This window comes from Entelurus aequoreus, linkage group LG15 (genome assembly GCF_033978785.1).
Source record: "Entelurus aequoreus isolate RoL-2023_Sb linkage group LG15, RoL_Eaeq_v1.1, whole genome shotgun sequence".
NCBI lineage: Eukaryota > Metazoa > Chordata > Actinopteri > Syngnathiformes > Syngnathidae > Entelurus > Entelurus aequoreus.
In genome coordinates, this window is record NC_084745.1 from 56,451,183 (window position 1) to 56,472,689 (window position 21,507).

General features: G+C 43.1%; 2 protein-coding genes across 4 annotated transcripts in view; both read right to left on the reverse strand.

The window, feature by feature from the left end:
* LOC133630282 (zinc finger E-box-binding homeobox 1-like) overlaps positions 1 to 21,507 on the reverse strand; it is a 280,408-nt gene that overhangs the window by 119,959 nt on the left and 138,942 nt on the right. The window lies entirely within an intron of this gene.
* LOC133630520 (divergent protein kinase domain 2A-like) overlaps positions 1 to 21,507 on the reverse strand; it is a 55,178-nt gene that overhangs the window by 11,952 nt on the left and 21,719 nt on the right. For all 3 annotated transcript variants that reach the window (XM_062022131.1, XM_062022130.1, XM_062022132.1), the window contains exon 2: positions 3,739 to 4,592. In XM_062022131.1, the coding sequence (XP_061878115.1) occupies positions 3,739 to 4,392 (654 nt within the window). In that variant the 5' untranslated portion in view covers positions 4,393 to 4,592. The remainder of the gene's footprint in view (positions 1 to 3,738; positions 4,593 to 21,507) is intronic.

The window sequence follows — 21,507 nt, forward strand, 5'->3', positions numbered from 1 at the left end:
AGGCCGGGGTCTGATCACCCCCGGCTGGGTCGCCCGGGCGAGGGTGTCTGATGATTAAAGACCCGAAACACCCTATGACCCCGGGTTTATCACTGATGACGTGTCCAAGCATCACCGTGAGGTGTATTCAAGTTCTTTTGTTTTGTATACTGTACAGGATTGCTTATTATTTGTATTGGATAGTAGTCTATTTAAATTCTTATTTTTTATCTTCATTACTTCTTGTGTAATTTATTTTGATCCCATATTTGTTTCCACGACCGCACCTTAAATTGGAGTCCTTAATCTTGTTATATGCAAATATAATGACAATAAAGTCCATTCTATTCTATTCTATTAGGGGATCTGCTCCAATTTCGTGTTCGCGTTCACTGTGATAATGACAATAAAACTCTATTCTTTTCTATGATCAGTTCATGTTTAAATGTTCTAATAAAAAATGTGATTTTTATTATTAAAAACAATGAATATTCATGAGCGCACACATGAGTACCGGTATAGATTCCTTGGTACCGTATTGGTTGAAATGTAAAAGGTAGCCGTCCCTTCTCACTAACAGGCCACGAGTGGGGAGGAAAGGAGAGGAACGATGCACAAGCAGAGGCTGTAAAGACAGACTCAGACTAGAAGACATTCTGTTTATAGGCCTGAATCACAGCCTTTGACCGGCGGTACAATGGCACCAGGCCATGGCCATGAAATCACGCAGCCAGGGTTTGTGAAGCGTGCATTAACACGCTAACACAAGCACAAGAAAGACGTCGGCGGAGAGAATAGGGCGGCCAGAGAAAGGAAGCTAATCAGGCGTCGTACATCTACTGGACGTAAGAGCTGATCTCGCTGAATGCCCGGAGGTGTTGGCCCTCACCAGGAGAAGGGAGGGTGAGGGTGGTAGGTCACCCTGAGGTATTGAACGTCTACATGTTGTTTTGTCCCCTCACTAGACACGCTCAATGGCTGATTGGAATTGAAATTGATTCGGATGCTTGTAAGTCACTGGCCAGACGGAAGTGGGGGAGGGGGCGGGGGGAGTCTGATGACCTGGTCCAGACTTTCTGAAGATTGGGACAATAGACTGAGCACTACAACTAGGACGTTTTCCAAACTGATGGAAAGATAAAGCGGGGTATGTACCAAAAAGCTTTTTTGTCCCTACGCTTTGAACCCTGCGGCTTATAAAACGGTGCGGCTAATCTAAGTATTTTTCCTCGCTGACGGCCATAACGCAAAAACACTGAATCGGTGTGTTAATGTATGTGGTATGGCGCCGCCTTGTGAAGGAGTTTGCTCACCGCAGGTGCTGCAATGCCGCATTGCCCTTCTGTTTGGCCTGCGCTTTCAACCGCAGGTACAAGTGCCGCATTCATCCTCCAGCCATTCATAGCGTTTCCACTCGTACGTATTCTTCATTCGTCACTCCAAGCAACGTTGGTAAGTTTTACAATACAACTAAAACCATTCTTACTCACTAAACCGTCCCGTGTGTAAAGTCTGCAGGAGTGTTTCCATGCATATTTGTACGTGCTATCGTAATGTGATGAAGTCAGCCTTGTTAGCGTTAGCTAATATGCTAAAACCGTCTTTTTGGTATTATTAACTTACAATGGCATTCTTTTTGTGTTTTTTCAGTTTTGCAAATTTACCAAAACGTCAGTTCCTGGGTCTGTTTGATTGGAGCGAGTGGGTCCATGACAATGACTTCTGTTTTGTTTAAAAAGCCGTTTTACTGCCGCGATACAGACAACGTTTGGAAACAATTAAGATGTAAATAAACATTTCCAGAATACTATTCATCCATCCATGTTCTACCGCATCCCTTTCGGGGTCGCGGGGGGCTACAATGTCAGCTACAACCGGCCAGAAGGTGGGGTATACCCTGGACAAGTCACCACCTCATCACAGGGCCAACACAGAGACAACATTCCCACACTAGGGACCACTTAGTGTTGCCAATAAACCTACCCCCAGGTGCATGTCTTGGAGGTGGGAGGAAGCCGGGTACTCACCCGGATTGATTGAAACTCCTATTAGTAGATTGCACAGTACAGTACATATTCCGTACAATTGACCACTAAATGGTAACACCCCAATAAGTTTTTCAACTTGTTTAAGTCGGGGTCCACGTTAATCAATTCATGGTAACCCAGAGGGAACCCACGCAGTCACGGGGGGAACATGCAAACTCCACACAGAAAGATCCCGAGCCCGGGGATCGAACCCAGGACCTTTGTATTGTGAGGCACATGCACTAACCCCTGTGCTGTCTTTTTAGTCCGGAAGAAGATGTGCCCTTCCGTCTTCTAGTTGTCCATAGGGTTTCTACTCCCGTCCACCCTTTTCCCACTGAGAGCCATGGCCTCAGATACATTGTAACTATTCAAAACATCCTCAGAATGTGTCAAAAGGGTCTCATTATAAAGCTGGAATAACAGATCCAGACAACTCTTGGCAGGCTCTGTGATATCCCTGCGAGTCTCCCACGGCTGACGGCAGCCCACCGGACAGAGACACGTATTAAAATTAAAAACAACTTGGACCATTTACAGATGTGTCCTTGCATAATTCAAATCTGCCCTACATATAGTGTTAAATATGCAGCACTGCCGCCAGCGCAAATCTCTCATCTTCCAGGAGGCCACAGTTCTCAAACCAGCCTCAGCTTCTGAGCAGAGAAATGAAGGTGCTTGGGAGTGTGGGGGATGCAACTCTTACCAAATCGGCGGATAGAAACAGGAGGAGCAGAGGGACTCCTACCCTATCATTTTCTAAAAGGGCTCTGGGGGGAAAGTCTGACTGGCTTTGTTCTAGGGATCTTATCCAAAGCTCTGAAAAACACCATCCATTTTCTACCGCTTGTCCCTTTTGGGGTTGCTGGAGCCTATCTCAGGCGGGGTACACCCTGGACAAGCCGCCACCTCATCACAGGGCCAACACAGATAGACAGATAACACACTAGGGACCATTTAGTGTTGCCAATCAACCTATCCCCAGGTGCATGTCTTTGAAGGTGGGAGGGGCCTATCCCCAGGTGCATGTCTTTGGAGGTGGGAGGGGCCTATCCCCAGGTGCATGTCTTTGGCAGTGGGAGGAAGCCGGAGTACCCAGAGGGAACCCACGCAGTCACGGGGAGAACATGCAAACTCCACACAGCAAGATCCCGAGCCCGGGATTGAACCCAGGACCACGCAGTCACGGGGAGAACATGCAAACTCCACACAGCAAGATCCCGAGCCCGGGATTAAACCCAGGACCACGCAGTCACGGGGAGAACATGCAAACTCCACACAGAAAGATCCCGAGCCCGGGATTAAACCCAGGACCACGCAGTCACAGGGAGAACATGCAAACTCCACACAGAAAGATCCCGAGCCCGGGATTGAACCCAGGACCACGCAGTCACAGGGAGAACATGCAAACTCCACGCAGAAAGATCCCGAGCCCGGGATTGAACCCAGGACTACTCCGGACCTTCGTATTGTGAGGCACGTGCACTAACCCCTGTTCCACCGTGCGGCTGAAAAACACCATGACTCCATTCAATCCAAACACTTTTCCGCAGGATATGTCCGTCTTCATGAAACTAAACGACGACCACTCCTACGCAATCTGGGATCTGAGCCCAGGATGTCGTTGTGGCTTGTGCAGCCCTTTGAGACACTCGTGATTTAGGGCTATATAAGTAAACATTGATTGATTGATTGAAAAAGACAAAAGGTAAGTGGGAGTAATCAACAATACCTGCAGGACAAGCGGTTCCGGGTTGAATGCCAAGGTCATGAGCAGCTGCATTCTTTCCGTGTCCTTGAGGTTTTTGAGCAGGAAACTGCCAGAGTCTTTGGTCTCAGCGTAGCGCCGGACCACCCGGTCCAGCAGCCTCTGGGAGGGGCAGTGCACCAGGTCCGACCAGCCCTCCACCACCTCCGGAGTGAGTAGACGCACGTCACCGTTGATCCTGGCAAATTCGGTCTTGTACATGGCCTGGATCAGATCGCAGCGAGGCCTGCCCGTGGCCCTCTTGCAGATCTTCTGGTCTATCTCGGCCAGCTCCTGGTTGGAGCCCAGACGTTTCAGTACAATTCGACGGGTGCCCTCCCGGGGCTCCCCGTACTGAGCAAAGTAAACGTTCTTGACGTTGAAGATGTCCAGGAAGCGCAGGCGCCCCCAGGTCTCAAACGACACCTGACCGTTCATGAACTTGCGGCACCAGCTGGTGCCGAAGCAGGCGGGACACTTGTTGAGGTTGATGAAGCGCCGGTCCGTCAGCTCGTTCTTCTGGAAGGAGGCAAACAGGTTGTGGGTGTTCATCAGCAGGATGACGAACAAGCCCACCACGAACAGGAGCTTGAGACAGCGGTACAGGCGGCCCAGTTTGAGAGGCAGGAAGCGCAGCATGATGGGGTCGGAGGTCGGGGGTCGGGGGCTTTGAGGTATTGAGACGGTGGTCAGCGAGTTGACCTCAATGCCTCTCCATCATGGTGCATGGGCTCGGCCTCCAGGGCCACAAGCTGGGTGGGAGTTGGCCGTGCCCGCAGTGGCTCTGGAGTCATGTTCAACCAGGCTGACCCTTGGTGGCACGCCTTCCGCCCGCAAGCCTGAAATACAAGAAGACAGAGAAGGTCACAACACAAACAACATTTCCAGTAATATTTGGAGACCAATTATCGGCGCTGACATCTATCAGTATCGGCCTCTTTTTATCAGTATCTGCCTTTTTTCCCACAACAGAACTACTCTATCAACTTTCTCTACCTCCTGCAATGTCGGTTGCTTTTCCAGTACGTCTCGTCTGCCGGACTTTCAAATCTTCCAGTTTTTTGTGGCTGGCAAATCCAGTTTTTGTCCTTCTTCAGCCGCGTCTTACAGCACTCGCTGCGTTTTTCGAGTTGTTTCTTGCGTTGGACAAAGGGAGCACCGTCTACCACAGGGGTCACCAACCTTTTTGAAAGCAAGAGCTACTTCTTGGGTAGTGATTAATGCGAAGGGCTACCAGTTTGATACACACTTCAATAAATTGCCAGAAATAGCCAATTTGCTCAATTTACCTTTAACTCTATGTTATTATTAATAATTAATGATATTTACACTTAATTGAACGGTTTAAAAGAGGAGAAAAGACGAAAAAAATGACAATGAAATTTTGAAAATTAGTTTATCTTCAATTTCGACTCTTTAAAATTCAACCGAAAAAAAGAAGAGACAAACTAGCTAATTCGAATCTTTTGGAAAAAATTAAAAAAAGAATTAATGGAACATCATTAGTAATTTTTCCTGATTAAGATTAATTTTAGAATTTTGATAACATGTTATAAATAGGTTAAAATCCAATCTGCACTTTGTTAGAATATATAACAAATTGGACCAAGCTATATTTCTAACAAAGACAAATCATTATTTCTTCTAGATTTTCCAGAACAAAAATTTTAAAAGAAATTCAAAAGACTTTGAAATAAGATTTAAATTTGAGTCCACAGATTTTTCTAGCTTTGCCAGAATATTTTTATTTTATTTTAATCATAATAAATTTGAAGAAATATTTCACAAGTATTCTATGTCAAAAAAACAGAAGCTAAAATGAAAAATTAAATTAAAATGTATTTATTATTCTTTACAATAAAAAAGATAAATTTACTTGAACATTGATTTAAATTGTCAGGAAAGAAGAGGAAGGAATTTAAAAGGTAAAAAGGTATATGTGTTTAAAAATCCTAAAATCATTTTTAAGGTTGTATTTTTTCTCTAAAATTGTCTTTCTTGAAGTTATAAAAAGCAAAGTAAAAAAATTAATGAATTTATTTAAACAAGTGAAGACCAAGTCTTTAAAATATTTTCTTGGATTTTCAAATTCTATTTGAGTTTTGTCTCTCTTAGAATTAAAAATGTCGGGCAAAGCGAGACCAGCTTGCTAGTAAATAAATACAATTTAAAAAATAGAGGCAGCTCACTGGTAAGTGCTGCTATTTGAGCTATTTTTAGAACAGGCCAGCGGGCTACTCATCTGGTCCTTACGGGCTACCTGGTGCCCGCGGGCACCGCGTTGGTGACCCCTGGTCCACCGTGTCAAATTCCTTGTGTTGAACATACTTTGCCAATAAAGGTGATTCTGATTCTGAGTAGGAGACTTACTATATAGGTGAAAAAGGAGCAGGCAGCAGCTCACACATTCTCATACTTTCTGTGACATCCAGGGAGACGTGATGTCAGCCATCTTGAAAAACGTCAACTATAAATCGACGTGAACGAGCTCAGAATTGATTTTACTAAAAAGATTACAATATTTCAAGGTTCCTCACAAGGCATTAACTCCATAAACTGCTATAAAATTGAGTGTATGCTAAGTTATTAAGATGTACAGACATTTTCCGAGGAAATCTTCTATATTTTGGAGTTCACGTGATGAATGTGTTTGTGAAAATGTTTTTTGCTGCTACGGCAACCACAACATTAGCGCCGCGTTAAATATTACCGTAAATTCCAGACTATAAGCGGCTACTTTTTTCCTACGCTTTGAACCGCGGCTGATTTATGGACTTTTTTTTGCCGGCGGCCATAATGTAAACAGTTTTTAAAAAACCAAGCAGACGTTATTATTGGTGCTGGGCGCCATCTTTTGGACCATTTCGCTCACTGCAGGCGCCGCATTGCTCTTCTGTTTAGGCTGAGCTCTGAACCGGAAGTAGAAGTGCCGTTCCGTCTTCTAATCATCCATAGCGTTTCTACTCGTATGGATTCTTCATTCGTCACTCCAAGTTTTACAATATAACTAAAACAATTCTTACTTACTAAACCGTGCCATGTGTGATGTCTGTAGGAGTGTTTTCATGCATATTTGTATGTGCTATCGTGACGTGATGAAACTAGCGTCATTAGCATTACCTAATATGCTAACATGTTTACGAGCGTCTTTGTGTTAGTGTTATTAACTTACAATGGCATTCTGTTTGTATTGTTTCAGTTTTGTAAAGTCACCAAAACTTCACGTGATTGGAGAGCTCGCTACCGCAGCTAGCGGGTCCATGACCATGACTTCTGTTTTGTTTGATCAGCAGTTTTACTGCCCTTTTACAGAAATTGTTTGGAAACAATTAGGGTATGTACGTATATACATTTCTGTATAAATAACTCATTTCACAACATATATATCTGCGGTTTATAGTCCAGTGCGGTTCATAAAAGGAATGTTTTTTTTGTTGTGGGTGCGGCTTATATACCGGAGCTCTCTATAGTCCGGAAAATGACTTGACAATTTGTCATGCATTTGTCTGGAAAGAAGCCTAATATGCTAACACGTTTACCAGCGTCTTTTTGTTAATTTTATTAACTTACAATGGCAACCTTTTTTCTATTGTTTCAGTTTTGTAAAGTCACCAAAACGTCCTCGTAGAGTTATAGAGTGTTTAGCTGATTGGGGAGCTAGCTACCGCAGCTAGTGGGTCCATGACCATGACTTCTGTTTTGTTTGATCAGCCGTTTTACTGCCCTGTTACAGACATTGTTTGGAAACAATTAAGATATGTGAATAAATGTCTGTGTAAATAACTCATATTACAACGTATATATCTGTGTCTTATAGCGCATCGCGTCTTATATAAAGGAAGTTTTTTGTTTTTTTTTTGTTTTGTTTTTGTGGGTGCGGCTTATATACCGGAGCGCTTTATAGTACGGAAAATGACTTCACAATTTTGTCTTGCATTTATCTGGAAAGAAGAATATTTCTTGGCAGAAATTGTCCAACAAATTTGGGTCATCCGAGAAGAAGTCTGTTTAGCTGATTGGAGAGCTCGTTACCGCAGCTAGCGGGTCCATACAATGACTTATGTTTTGTTTGATCAGCCGTTTTACTGCCCTGTTACAGACATTGTTTGGGAACAATTAAGATATGTAAATAAATGTCTGTGTAAATAACTCATTTCACAACGTATATATCTGCGTCTTATACAAGGAATGTTTTTTTGTTTGTTTTTGTGGGTGCGGCTTTTATACCGGTGCTTTCTCTATAGTCCGGAAAAATACTTCACAATTTGTCTTGCATTTGTCTGGAAAGAAGCATATTTCTAACAATTTTGGGTCATCTGAGAAGAAGTCTGTTTAGCTGATTGGAGAGCTCGTTACCGCAACTAGCGGGTCCATACAATGACTTATGTTTTGTTTGATCAGCCGTTTTATTGCCCTGTTACAGACATTGTTTGGAAACAATTAAGATATGTAAATAAATGTCTGTGTAAATAACTCATTTTACAACGTATATATCTGTGTCTTATAGCGCATCGCGTCTTATATAAGGACGTTTTTTGGGTTTTTTTGTTTTGTTTTTGTGGGTGCGGCTTATATACCGGAGCGCTTTATAGTACGGAAAATGACTTCACAATTTTGTCTTGCATTTATCTGGAAAAAAGCATATTTCTTGGCAGAAATTGTCCAACAAATTTGGGTCATCTGAGAAGAAGTCTGTTTAGCTGATTGGAGAGCTCGTTACCGCAGCTAGAGGGTCCATACGATGACTTCTGTTTTGTTTGAGCAGACGTTTTACTGCCCTGTTACAGACATTGTTTGGAAACAATTAAGATATGTGAATAAATGTCTGTGTAAATAACTCATTTCACAACGTATATATCTGCGTCTTATACAAGGAATGTTTTTTTGTTTGTTTTTGTGGGTGCGGCTTTTATACCGGTGCTTTCTCTATAGTCCGGAAAATGACTTCACAATTTGTCTTGTATTTGTCTGGAAAGAAGCATATTTCTAACAATTTTGGGTCATCTGAGAAGAAGTCTGTTTAGCTGATTGGAGAGCTCGTTACCGCAGCTAGCGGGTCCATACGATGACTTCTGTTTTGTTTGATCATCCGTTTTACTGCCCTGTTACAGACATTGTTTGGAAACAATTAAGATATGTAAATAAATGTCTGTGTAAATAACTCATATTACAACGTATATATCTGTGTCTTATAGCGCATCGCGTCTTATATAAGGAAGTTTTTTGGGTTTTTTTGTTTTGTTTTTGTGGGTGCGGCTTATATACCGGAGCGCTTTATAGTACGGAAAATGACTTCACAATTTTGTCTTGCATTTATCTGGAAAGAAGCATATTTCTTGGCAGAAATTGTCCAACAAATGTGAGAAGAAGTCTGTTTAGCTGATTGGAGAGCTCGCTACCGCAGCTAGCGGGTCCATACGATGACTTCTGTTTTGTTTGAGCAGCCGTTTTACTGCCCTGTTACAGACATTGTTTGGAAACAATTAAGTTATGTGAATAAATGTCTGTGTAAATAACTCATTTCACAACGTATATATCTGCGTCTTATACAAGGAATGTTTTTTTGTTTGTTTTTGTGGGTGCGGCTTTTATACCGGTGCTTTCTCTATAGTCCGGAAAATGACTTCACAATTTGTCTTGCATTTGTCTGGAAAGAAGCATATTTCTAACAATTTTGGGTCATCTGAGAAGAAGTCTGTTTAGCTGATTGGAGAGCTCGTTACCGCAGCTAGCGGGGCCATACGATGACTTCTGTTTTGTTTGATCAGCCGTTTTACTGCCCTGTTACAGACATTGTTTGGAAACAATTAAGATATGTAAATAAATGTCTGTGTAAATAACTCATTTTACAACGTATATATCTGTGTCTTATAGCGCATCGCGTCTTATATGAGGAAGTTTTTTTTGTTTTTTTGTTTTGTTTTTGTGGGTGCGGCTTATGTACCGGAGCGCTTTATAGTACGGAAAATGACTTCACAATTTTGTCTTGCATTTATCTGGAAAGAAGCATATTTCTTGGCAGAAATTGTCCAACAAATGTGAGAAGAAGTCTGTTTAGGTGATTGGAGAGCTCGTTACCGCAGCTAGCGGGTCCATACGATGACTTCTGTTTTATTTGATCAGCCGTTTTACTGCCCTGTTACAGACATTGTTTGGAAACAATTAAGATATGTGAATAAATGTCTGTGTAAATAACTCATTTCACAACGTATATATCTGCGTCTTATACAATGAATGTTTTTTTTGTTTGTTTTTGTGGGTGCAGCTTTTATACCGGTGCTTTCTCTATAGTCCGGTGCTTTCTCTATAGTCCGGAAAAATACTTCATCAGCCTTCAAATTAAGAGGAAAACATTTACTCGACCATTAAAATAACTTCCCTCTGCCTCCCTTAGCAAACACAGTAGGATCTTTCATCGCGGCCGCCTTGCTCCTTGCTCCGCTTTAAACGCACTTTTGAAGTCCTTTGAAGAAAAAGCCTGGCGTCGACGACGAGGCGCTCAAAGTCGAGAAGTCAAGGAAAAAAAGATGTAGAAGAATCTCTGTCGGACATAATCGGCCGTGTCAAGAGCGGCGTGTGGGGAACAAAGGCAACAATCCGGGATTAGGGACAGTCCGTCCAGCAGCAAATCACGTTAAAAGTCCCAATCAGCTTGCTGGCAAAGAGCATTAAGATGCTTGAAGAAAGACAATGAAGCCAGCCTCGCAAATTAGCCGTCTTCAATTAGAGCTCATTAGGACATGCCTATTAGGACTGGAGAGGGCGCGGCTTACGAGCAGGGAGATTAGTGTGGCGTGCGTGTGCTGACGGATTCCTCGTGTTTGGCCTTTCGAGCAGATGTGGAATCGCAACGGAGGCTCGAAGGCGGCGACTACCGCAGCTGTGGGCCGTCAGATAAGCAAGCGCGGCTACCTCCGTCTGAGCCTACCTGCCTAGGCCCATATCACTAAAAATAGAGCGAATCCAATTAAGAGCGAGTGCAGACTGCTGCGCCGCGTTTAAACTGAGGCAACAAGATTTATTCACACCGCCTTTAGACGACTCGCCGTAAAAAAACCTGGTGAGCGTCGAATGTGTCATAAATAAGACGGACGGCCTCATTGACTGACTCCATCATGAAGAATCAGCTTTTAGGGCTTTATAAGTGACCAATGAGGAGGATGCATGAGGTCGGCCATCTCTCCGACAGCCATGTTGGAAGCTGCACGTTTTTCAGCAATTGAACATGCAAAAATGAGCAGAAAAAGCAAGATTTAAAGATGTTTTAGTGTTTAAAGAATTGAAAAATTATCAACAGAGTTGACATAAATACATACCCCATTCACTACAATAATTACACCTTGTGTTGACATCCACAGGAACCACATGGGTTAGTCTACTCTATACAGTATTTACAACCTTGCTAGTGTTCACTTCACAGCCACATATGGTGCATCTAGTTATTGACATTATTTACACTTTACTTAGTCTGTTTCAGTCACTATGTTATTTAGTCACTACAGTAATTGTGTTGACATCCACAGGAACCACATGGGTTAGTCTACTCTATACAGTATTTACAACCTTACTAGTGTTCACTTCACAGCCACAGATGGTTCATCTAGTTATTGACATTACTTACACATGACTTTGTCTGTTTCAGTCACTATGTTATTTAGTCACTACAGTAATTGTGTTGACATCCACAGGAACCACATGGGTTAGTCTACACCAGGGGTCACCAACCTTTTTGAAACCAAGAGCTACTTCTTGGGTAGTGATTAATGCGAAGGGCTACGCGTCTTATATAAGGAAGTTTTTTGGGTTTTTTTGTTTTGTTTTTGTGGGTGCGGCTTATATACCGGAGCGCTTTATAGTACGGAAAATGACTTCACAATTTTGTCTTGCATTTATCTGGAAAGAAGCATATTTCTTGGCAGAAATTGTCCAACAAATGTGAGAAGAAGTCTGTTTAGCTGATTGGAGAGCTCGCTACCGCAGCTAGCGGGTCCATACGATGACTTCTGTTTTGTTTGAGCAGCCGTTTTACTGCCCTGTTACAGACATTGTTTGGAAACAATTAAGTTATGTGAATAAATGTCTGTGTAAATAACTCATTTCACAACGTATATATCTGCGTCTTATACAAGGAATGTTTTTTTGTTTGTTTTTGTGGGTGCGGCTTTTATACCGGTGCTTTCTCTATAGTCCGGAAAATGACTTCACAATTTGTCTTGCATTTGTCTGGAAAGAAGCATATTTCTAACAATTTTGGGTCATCTGAGAAGAAGTCTGTTTAGCTGATTGGAGAGCTCGTTACCGCAGCTAGCGGGGCCATACGATGACTTCTGTTTTGTTTGATCAGCCGTTTTACTGCCCTGTTACAGACATTGTTTGGAAACAATTAAGATATGTAAATAAATGTCTGTGTAAATAACTCATTTTACAACGTATATATCTGTGTCTTATAGCGCATCGCGTCTTATATGAGGAAGTTTTTTTTGTTTTTTTGTTTTGTTTTTGTGGGTGCGGCTTATGTACCGGAGCGCTTTATAGTACGGAAAATGACTTCACAATTTTGTCTTGCATTTATCTGGAAAGAAGCATATTTCTTGGCAGAAATTGTCCAACAAATGTGAGAAGAAGTCTGTTTAGGTGATTGGAGAGCTCGTTACCGCAGCTAGCGGGTCCATACGAGGACTTCTGTTTTATTTGATCAGCCGTTTTACTGCCCTGTTACAGACATTGTTTGGAAACAATTAAGATATGTGAATAAATGTCTGTGTAAATAACTCATTTCACAACGTATATATCTGCGTCTTATACAATGAATGTTTTTTTTGTTTGTTTTTGTGGGTGCAGCTTTTATACCGGTGCTTTCTCTATAGTCCGGAAAAATACTTCACAATTTGTCTTGCATTTGTCTGGAAAGAAGCATATTTCTAACAATTTTGGGTCATCTGAGAAGAAGTCTGTTTGGCTGATTGGAGAGCTCGTTACCGCAGCTAGCGGGTCCATACGATGACTTCTGTTTTGTTTGATCAGCCGTTTTACTGCCCTGTTACAGACATTGTTTGGAAACAATTAAGATATGTAAATAAACGTCTGTGTAAATAACTCATTTCACAACATACATATCTGCGTCTTATAGTGCAGTGCGACTTATATAAGGAATGTATTTTTTGGTGTTGTTTTTTTTGTGTGGGTGCTACGCCTTATATACCGGTGCTTTCTCTATAGTCCGGAAATTTACTTCACAATTTGTCTTGCATTTGTCTGGAAAGAAGCATATTTCTAACAATTTTGGGTCATCTGAGAAGAAGTCTGTTTAGCTTATTTGAGAGCTCGTTACCGCAGCTAGCGGGGCCATACGATGACTTCTGTTTTGTTTGAGCAGACGTTTTACTGCCCTGTTACAGACATTGTTTGGAAACAATTAAGATATGTAAATAAATGTCTGTGTAAATAACTCATTTCACAACATATATATCTGCGTCTTATAGTGCAGTGCGGCTTATATAAGGAATGTATTATTTGGTGTTGTTTTTTTTGTGTGGGTGCTACGCCTTATATACCGGTGCTTTCTCTATAGTCCGGAAATTTACTTCACAATTTGTCTTGCATTTGTCTGGAAAGAAGCATATTTCTAACAATTTTGGGTCATCTGAGAAGAAGTCTGTTTAGCTTATTTGAGAGCTCGTTACCGCAGCTAGCGGGGCCATACGATGACTTCTGTTTTGTTTGAGCAGACGTTTTACTGCCCTGTTACAGACATTGTTTGGAAACAATTAAGATATGTAAATAAATGTCTGTGTAAATAACTCATTTCACAACATATATATCTGCGTCTTATAGTGCAGTGCGGCTTATATAAGGAATGTATTATTTGGTGTTGTTTTTTTTGTGTGGGTGCTACGCCTTATATACCGGTGCTTTCTCTATAGTCCGGAAATTTACTTCACAATTTGTCTTGCATTTGTCTGGAAAGAAGCATATTTCTAACAATTTTGGGTCATCTGAGAAGAAGTCTGTTTAGCTTATTTGAGAGCTCGTTACCGCAGCTAGCGGGGCCATACGATGACTTCTGTTTTGTTTGAGCAGACGTTTTACTGCCCTGTTACAGACATTGTTTGGAAACAATTAAGATATGTAAATAAATGTCTGTGTAAATAACTCATTTCACAACATATATATCTGCGTCTTATAGTGCAGTGCGGCTTATATAAGGAATGTATTATTTGGTGTTGTTTTTTTTGTGTGGGTGCTACGCCTTATATACCGGTGCTTTCTCTATAGTCCGGAAATTTACTTCACAATTTGTCTTGCATTTATCTGGAAAGAAGCATATTTCTAACAAAATTGGGTCATCTTAGAAGTTAGTCTAATTTGTGTGCCGTACGTGTGCAATAAAGCGGTTTGAATACTTTCTCTCTGTGTCCTTCCTGTAAAAAAGATCAATAAACGCGGGGGATGAAGCATCAGCCTTCAAATTAAGAGGAAAACATTTACTCGACCAGTAAAATAACTTCCCTCTGCCTCCCTTAGCAAACACAGTAGGATCTTTCATCGCGGCCGCCTTGCTCCTTGCTCCGCTTTAAACGCACTTTTGAAGTCCTTTGAAGAAAAAGCCTGGCGTCGACGACGAGGCGCTCAAAGTCGAGAAGTCAAGGAAAAAAAGATGTAGAAGAATCTCTGTCGGACATAATCGGCCGTGTCAAGAGCGGCGTGTGGGGAACAAAGGCAACAATCCGGGATTAGGGACAGTCCGTCCAGCAGCAAATCACGTTAAAAGTCCCAATCAGCTTGCTGGCAAAGAGCATTAAGATGCTTGAAGAAAGACAATGAAGTCAGCCTCGCAAATTAGCCGTCTTCAATTAGAGCTCATTAGGACATGCCTATTAGGACTGGAGAGGGCGCGGCTTACGAGCGGGGAGATTAGTGTGGCGTGCGTGTGCTGACGGATTCCTCGTGTTTGGCCTTTCGAGCAGATGTGGAATCGCAACGGAGGCTCGAAGGCGGCGACTACCGCAGCTGTGGGCCGTCAGATAAGCAAGCGCGGCTACCTCCGTCTGAGCCTACCTGCCTAGGCCCATATCACTAAAAATAGAGCGAATCCAATTAAGAGCGAGTGCAGACTGCTGCGCCGCGTTTAAACTGAGGCAACAAGATTTATTCACGCCGCCTTTAGACGACTCGCCGTAAAAAAACCTGGTGAGCGTCGAATGTGTCATAAATAAGACGGACGGCCTCATTGACTGACTCCATCATGAAGAATCAGCTTTTAGGGCTTTATAAGTGACCAATGAGGAGGATGCATGAGGTCGGCCATCTCTCTGACAGCCATGTTGGAAGCTGCAGGTTTTTCAGCAATTGAACATGCAAAAATGAGCAGAAAAAGCAAGATTTAAAGATGTTTTAGTGTTTAAAGAACTGAAAAATTATCAACAGAGTTGACATAAATACATACCCCATTCACTACAATAATTACACCTTGTGTTGACATCCACAGGAACCACATGGGTTAGTCTACACTATACAGTATTTACAACCTTACTAGTGTTCACTTCACAGCCACAGATGGTTCATCTAGTTATTGACATTATTTACACATTACTGTATCTGTTTCAGTCCCTATGTTATTTAGTCACTACAGTAATTGTGTTGACATCCACAGGAACCACATGGGTTAGTCTACACTATACAGTATTTACAACCTTACTAGTGTTCACTTCACAGCCACAGATGGTGCATCTAGTTATTGACATTATTTACACATTACTTTGTCTGTTTCAGTCACTATGTTATTTAGTCACTACAGTAATTGTGTTGACATCCACAGGAACCACATGGGTTAGTCTACTCTATACAGTATTTACAACCTTACTAGTGTTCACTTCACAGCCACAGATGGTTCATCTAGTTATTGACATTATTTACACATTACTATGTCTGTTTCAGTCACTATGTTATTTAGTCACTACACTAATTATGTTGACATCCACAGGAACCACATGGGTTAGTCTACACCAGGGGTCACCAACCTTTTTGAAAGCAAGAGCTACTTCTTGGGTAGTGATTAATGCGAAGGGCTACCAGTTTGATACACACTTCAATAAATTGCCAGAAATAGCCAATTAGCTCAATTTACCTTTAACTCTATGTTATTATTAATAATTAATGATATTTATCTTTGCGGAAACACTGATCATCTTAATGATTTCTCACATTAAATATATATAGAAACAGATAAATATCAATATGCAACACTTTATTTTTATATTTTCTCTAAGTGCACATTTTTTAAATTGAACATATTCAAATGATCACTTCTAAGACAGTCTTGTGAAATCACAATATCCCATTTTAACTTGCTAGCCACTTATATTTTTTTTTAACAAATCATGAATTACTTTGCACCATGTTTGTACAAATAATAACTCATGTAAAATTAAAAAAATTTAAAAAAATAATTTATGGAACATCATTAGTAATTTTTCCTGATTAAGATTAATTTTAGAATTTTGATGACATGTTTTAAACAGGTTAAAATCCAATCTGCACTTTGTTAGAATATATAACAAATTGGACCAAGCTATATTTCTAACAAAGACAAATCATTATTTCTTCTAGATTTTCCAGAACAAAATTTTTAAAAGAAATTCAAAAGACTTTGAAATAAGATTTAAATTTGATTCTACAGATTTTGTAGATTTGTCAGAATAATTTTTTTGAATTTTAATCATAATAAGTTTGAAGAAATATTTCACAAATATTCTTTGTCGAAAAAACAGAAGCTAAAATGAAGAATTAAATTAAAATGTATTCATTATTCTTTACAATAAAAATTTTTTTTTTACGGTACTTGAACATTGATTTAAATTGTCAGGAAAGAAGAGGAAGGAATTTAAAAGGTAAAAAGGTATATGTGTTTAAAAATCCTAAAATAATTTTTAAGGTTGTATTTTTTCTCTAAAATTGTCTTTCTGAAAGTTGTAAGAAGCAAAGTAAAAAAATTAATGAATTTATTTAAACAAGTGAAGACCAAGTCTTTAAAATATTTTCTTGTATTTTCAAATTCTATTTGAGTTTTGTCTCTCTTGGAATTAAAAATGTCAGGCAAAGCGAGACCAGCTTGCTAGTAAATAAATAAAATTTAAAAAACAGAGGCAGCTCACTGGTAAGTGCTGCTATTTGAGCTATTTTTAGAACAGGCCCGCGGGCTACTCATCTGGTCCTTACGGGCTACCTGGTGCCCGCGGGCACCGCGTTGGTGACCCCTGGTCTACTCTATACAGTATTTACAACCTTACTAGTATTCACTTCACAGCCACAGATGGTTCATCTAGTTATTGACATTATTTACACATTACTTTGTCTGTTTCAGTCACTATGTTATTTAGTCACTACACTAATTATGTTGACATCCACAGGAACCACATGGGTTAGTCTACTCTATACAGTATTTACAACCTTACTAGTGTTCACTTCACAGCCACATATGGTGCATCTAGTTATTGACATTATTTACACTTTACTATGTCTGTTTCAGTCACTATGTTATTTAGTCACTACAGTAATTATGTTCACATCCACAGGAACCACATGGGTTAGCCTACTCTATACAGTATTTACAACCTTACTAGTGTTCACTTCACAGCCACAGATGGTTCATCTACTTATTGACATTATTTACACATTACTTTGGCATTTTTGCTTTGATGGCTCTGACATGAGCCTTCCTGGCTAATTTCTGAGCAGCTTGCATTTTCCTTTTTGTTTCTGCTTTAGTGGATTCCGCCTTGGATTTTATCATCAATTTCTGTCTCTTCGACTCCCTCTCCACTTCTAAATCCTAAAGAGTACAAACACTGTTTATTATTTTATTAGCTAACTTCCTTTATCTGAATAGCCATTTGTGATTTATAGCATGAAATAACAAATATATTGCAGTCACGTTGTTTATGTTTCAAAATGATTCAACTATTCAATGTCAAAATGTACACAAACCAAAGAGACAGATCAAGATTTCAACACACTTTGTAGGTCGGGAAAAAAACGGAAAATGCTTTTTCATATTTTTTTACGAAAAAGACGGATTTCCGACTATAGACGGAAAAATCCAATGCCTGGTCCAAGCTCCAACTCCTGAAACAATTTATTATTCTCAGAGACTAAAATGTACCACTGATGAAATGATAATACATAACAACGCAATTAAACTCGCATTTTTCCTATATTTTAACATTGTAATTGGAATGTGATTTTTTTTTTTAAATATCCGAGATAAATAAAACAAATAACTCGTCGAAATAAAATAAATTACATGTTGCACTTGAACAAAAAACACAACCAAAAGCAATAAAATAGGTTCTGTCTCTGTTAAGGAGGGGGCGGGGAAGCCTTAAATATACATTTTACACAACCAAAACAACAAAATGAATCAACAGTACTAATACACACACTAAAATCCTTGAACCAAGTTGTAGTTTTTAAATAACTAAAATAAATAGCCACACAATACAACATTAATTAATGTTCTGCTTCATAAAAGCCATATTATTTTCATTTGTGTGTTTAAATAGATTTATCTTCTTCCATTTTAATTTGTAAACGTCTTATTTTCTTTCCTAATAAATGCAAACAATGGCGTTTATATCGAGCCCAGCCTTTCACGTTCAACATGAGTAGAGTGTGTTAGTAGTTTAAACAGCCATGCGTTTGAGTTGAAATCGGGGTGTGACGTCGGTTTTAAATGGGGAAAGACGTCAATGTGTCTTGTTTTCATGTTCGCATTTAAGATAGCTCGCAAGCGGACGCCAATCGATCCACAAATTTATCGAGGTGGGGTGAGCAATCACGCTTTTTACACCGTTTTAGTTTAATACGGTAATACGACCCATCGGGACAGAGGTTAGCATAGCGTTTATGTGCATGTCGCACATAAACGCCTGCAGCTAGGAGGTACAGCCCGTAACAACGCGTGTACGGCGGTCTGTTTTGTTTGATCAGCCGTTTTACTGCCCTGTTACAGACAATAAACATTTACAAAATATTTCTGTGTAAATCACTAATTTCACAACGTATATATCTGCGGCTTATAGTCAGGTGCGGCTTATATAAAGAAAATATATTTTTTTGTGCTCTATCCTCCTGAAAAACATGGTCATTTTATTGACCGTTTATTACAAATATATATTTTTTTATTATTATTAAGTAGGGGCTTCATCTTTCCATCAGTTTGTTGGTCTAAAAGTCAGGTCATTGCGTAAAAACTGTACGGTTAGTCAAGGTTCCGCACCCACTTCCGACACATTGTGTTCCTCTTTGGAGGCATGTCAGAGGTGGAGAAGTACAAGTTAATCTTTTACAGTCTGAAAACACTGAGCAAGCTTAAAAGAAAAAAAAAAGTAGTTCTGCATCACGCTGACTTCCACAAAATGTCTCCGGTGTGATAAATGAACAATAAGGCGAATAAGCTCTCAGGAGCAGCGCTCCTTCACACCGGGCTAAAAAGGCAACACAATCATTTGATAGGGTCCAGAAAATCTATTTCTCCAAGATAATCTTATTCAAGTGGGAAAGGAAGATGAATTGGTGCAGAGAAAATAAGAACAACAAGTGAGAAGGTCGATAGGAGCTTCTTACATTTGCAGATAGCTGCAGGGAACATCCTCATGCTGCAAGATACGGAATCAAACGCCATTTAGCTTCTGACACGGGCGCTTAGGGCGAGAGGAGGGGAGCTGTAACCAGGGAGGGAACACACCTCACCCTCGAGAGGGAACGGTGAGACCGGGACGCGGGCGAGCTCCACTGGGTGAGACCAGGACGCGGGCGAGCTACGCTGGGTGAGACCGGGACGCGGGTGAGCTCCACTGGGTGAGACCAGGACACGGGCGAGCTCAGCTGGATGAGACCAGGACGAGCTCCACTGGGCAAGACCGGGACGCGGGCGAGTTCCGCTGGGTGAGACTGAGACACAGGCAAGCTCCGCTGGGTGAGACAGGGATGCGGGACCGCTCCGCTGGGTGAGACCGGGACGCAGGCGAGCTTTGCTGGGTGAGACCAGGACAAGCTCCACTGGGCAAGACCGGGACGCGGGCGAGCTCCGCTGGGCGAGGCCGGAACGCAGGCGAGCTCTGCTGGGGTGAGACCGGGACACGGGCGAGCTCCGCTGGGTGAGAACGGGACGCGGGCGAGCTCCGCTGGGTGAGAACGGGACGCGGGCGAGCTCCGCTGGGTGAGAACGGGACGCGGGCGAGCTCCGCTGGGTGAGAACGGGACGCGGGCGAGCTCCGCTGGGTGAGAACGGGACGCGGGCGAGCTCCGCTGGGTGAGACCGCTCCGCTGGGGTGAGACTGGGACGCGGGCAAGCTCCGCTGGGGTGAGACCGGGACTCGGGGCGAGCTCCGCTGGGTGAGACCGGGACGCGGGGCGAGCTCCGCTGGGTAACACCACGACACGGGGGAGCTCCTCTGGGTGACACTGGGACACGGGCGAGCTCCACTGGGTGACACCGGGACATGGGCGAGCTCCGCTGGGTGAGACTGGTACACGGGCGAGCTCCGCTGCATGAGACCAGGATGCGGGCCAGCTCCGCTGGGTGAGACCGGGATGCGGGCGAGCTCCGCTGGGTGACACCAGGACACGGGCGAGCTCCGCTGGGTGAGACTGGTACACGGGCGAGCTCCGCTGCATGAGACCAGGATGCGGGCCAGCTCCGCTGGGTGAGACCGGGATGCGGGCGAGCTCCGCTGGGTGACACCAGGACACGGGCGAGCTCCGCTGGGTGAGACCGGGACACGGGCGAGCTCCACTGGGTGAGACCAGGATGAGCTCCACTGGGCAAGACCAGGACGTGGGTGAGCTCCGCTGCATGAGACCAGGATGCGGGCCAGCTCCGCTGGGTGAGACCGGGATGCGGGCGAGCTCCGCTGGGTAACACCAGGACACGGGCGAGCTCCGTTGGGTGACACCGGGACACGGGCGAGCTCCGCTGGGTGAGACCGGGACACGGGCGAGCTCCACTGGGCGAGACCAGGACGTGGGTGAGCTCCGCTGCATGAGACCAGGATGCAGGCGAGCTCCGCTGGGTGAGACCGGGACGCGGGCAAGATCCGCTGGGTGAGACCGGGACGCGGGCGAGCTCCCCTGGGTGAGACCACTCTGCTGGGTGAGACCAGGACGCGGGCAAGCTCCGCTGGGTGAGACCAGGACGCGGGCAAGCTCCGCTGGGTGAGACCAGGACGAGCTCCGCTGCGTGAGACCGGGACGCAGGCGAGCTCCGCTGGGTGAGACCGGGACGCAGGCGAGCTCCGCTGGGTGAGACCGGGACGCGGGCGAGCTCCGCTGGGTGAGACCGGGACGCGGGCGAGCTCCGCTGGGTGAGACCGGGACGCGGGCGAGCTCCGCTGGGTGAGACCGGGACGCGGGCGAGCTCCGCTGGGTGAGACCGGGACGCGGGCGAGCTCCGCTGGGTGACACCAGGACACAGGTGAGCTCTGCTGGGGTGAGACTGGGGCGCAGGGCGAGCTCTGCTGGGGTGAGACTGGGACGCGGCGGGGCGATGATACGCGCAGGCAGGCAGCTAACAGGCTAACACATTGTCTCGTGAGAACAAGCGATTACCTACGGAGCGTTACCTGGATGATGTTACCTGGATTATGTCAATGAGCGTGATTGCTTTGTTTCTGTCAGCGAGTGAAGACTTCCAAAAGTAATGTGGAGACAAACCATCCGTGGTAGTCTCCCTGCTGACTGGAGAATGTCGACTCA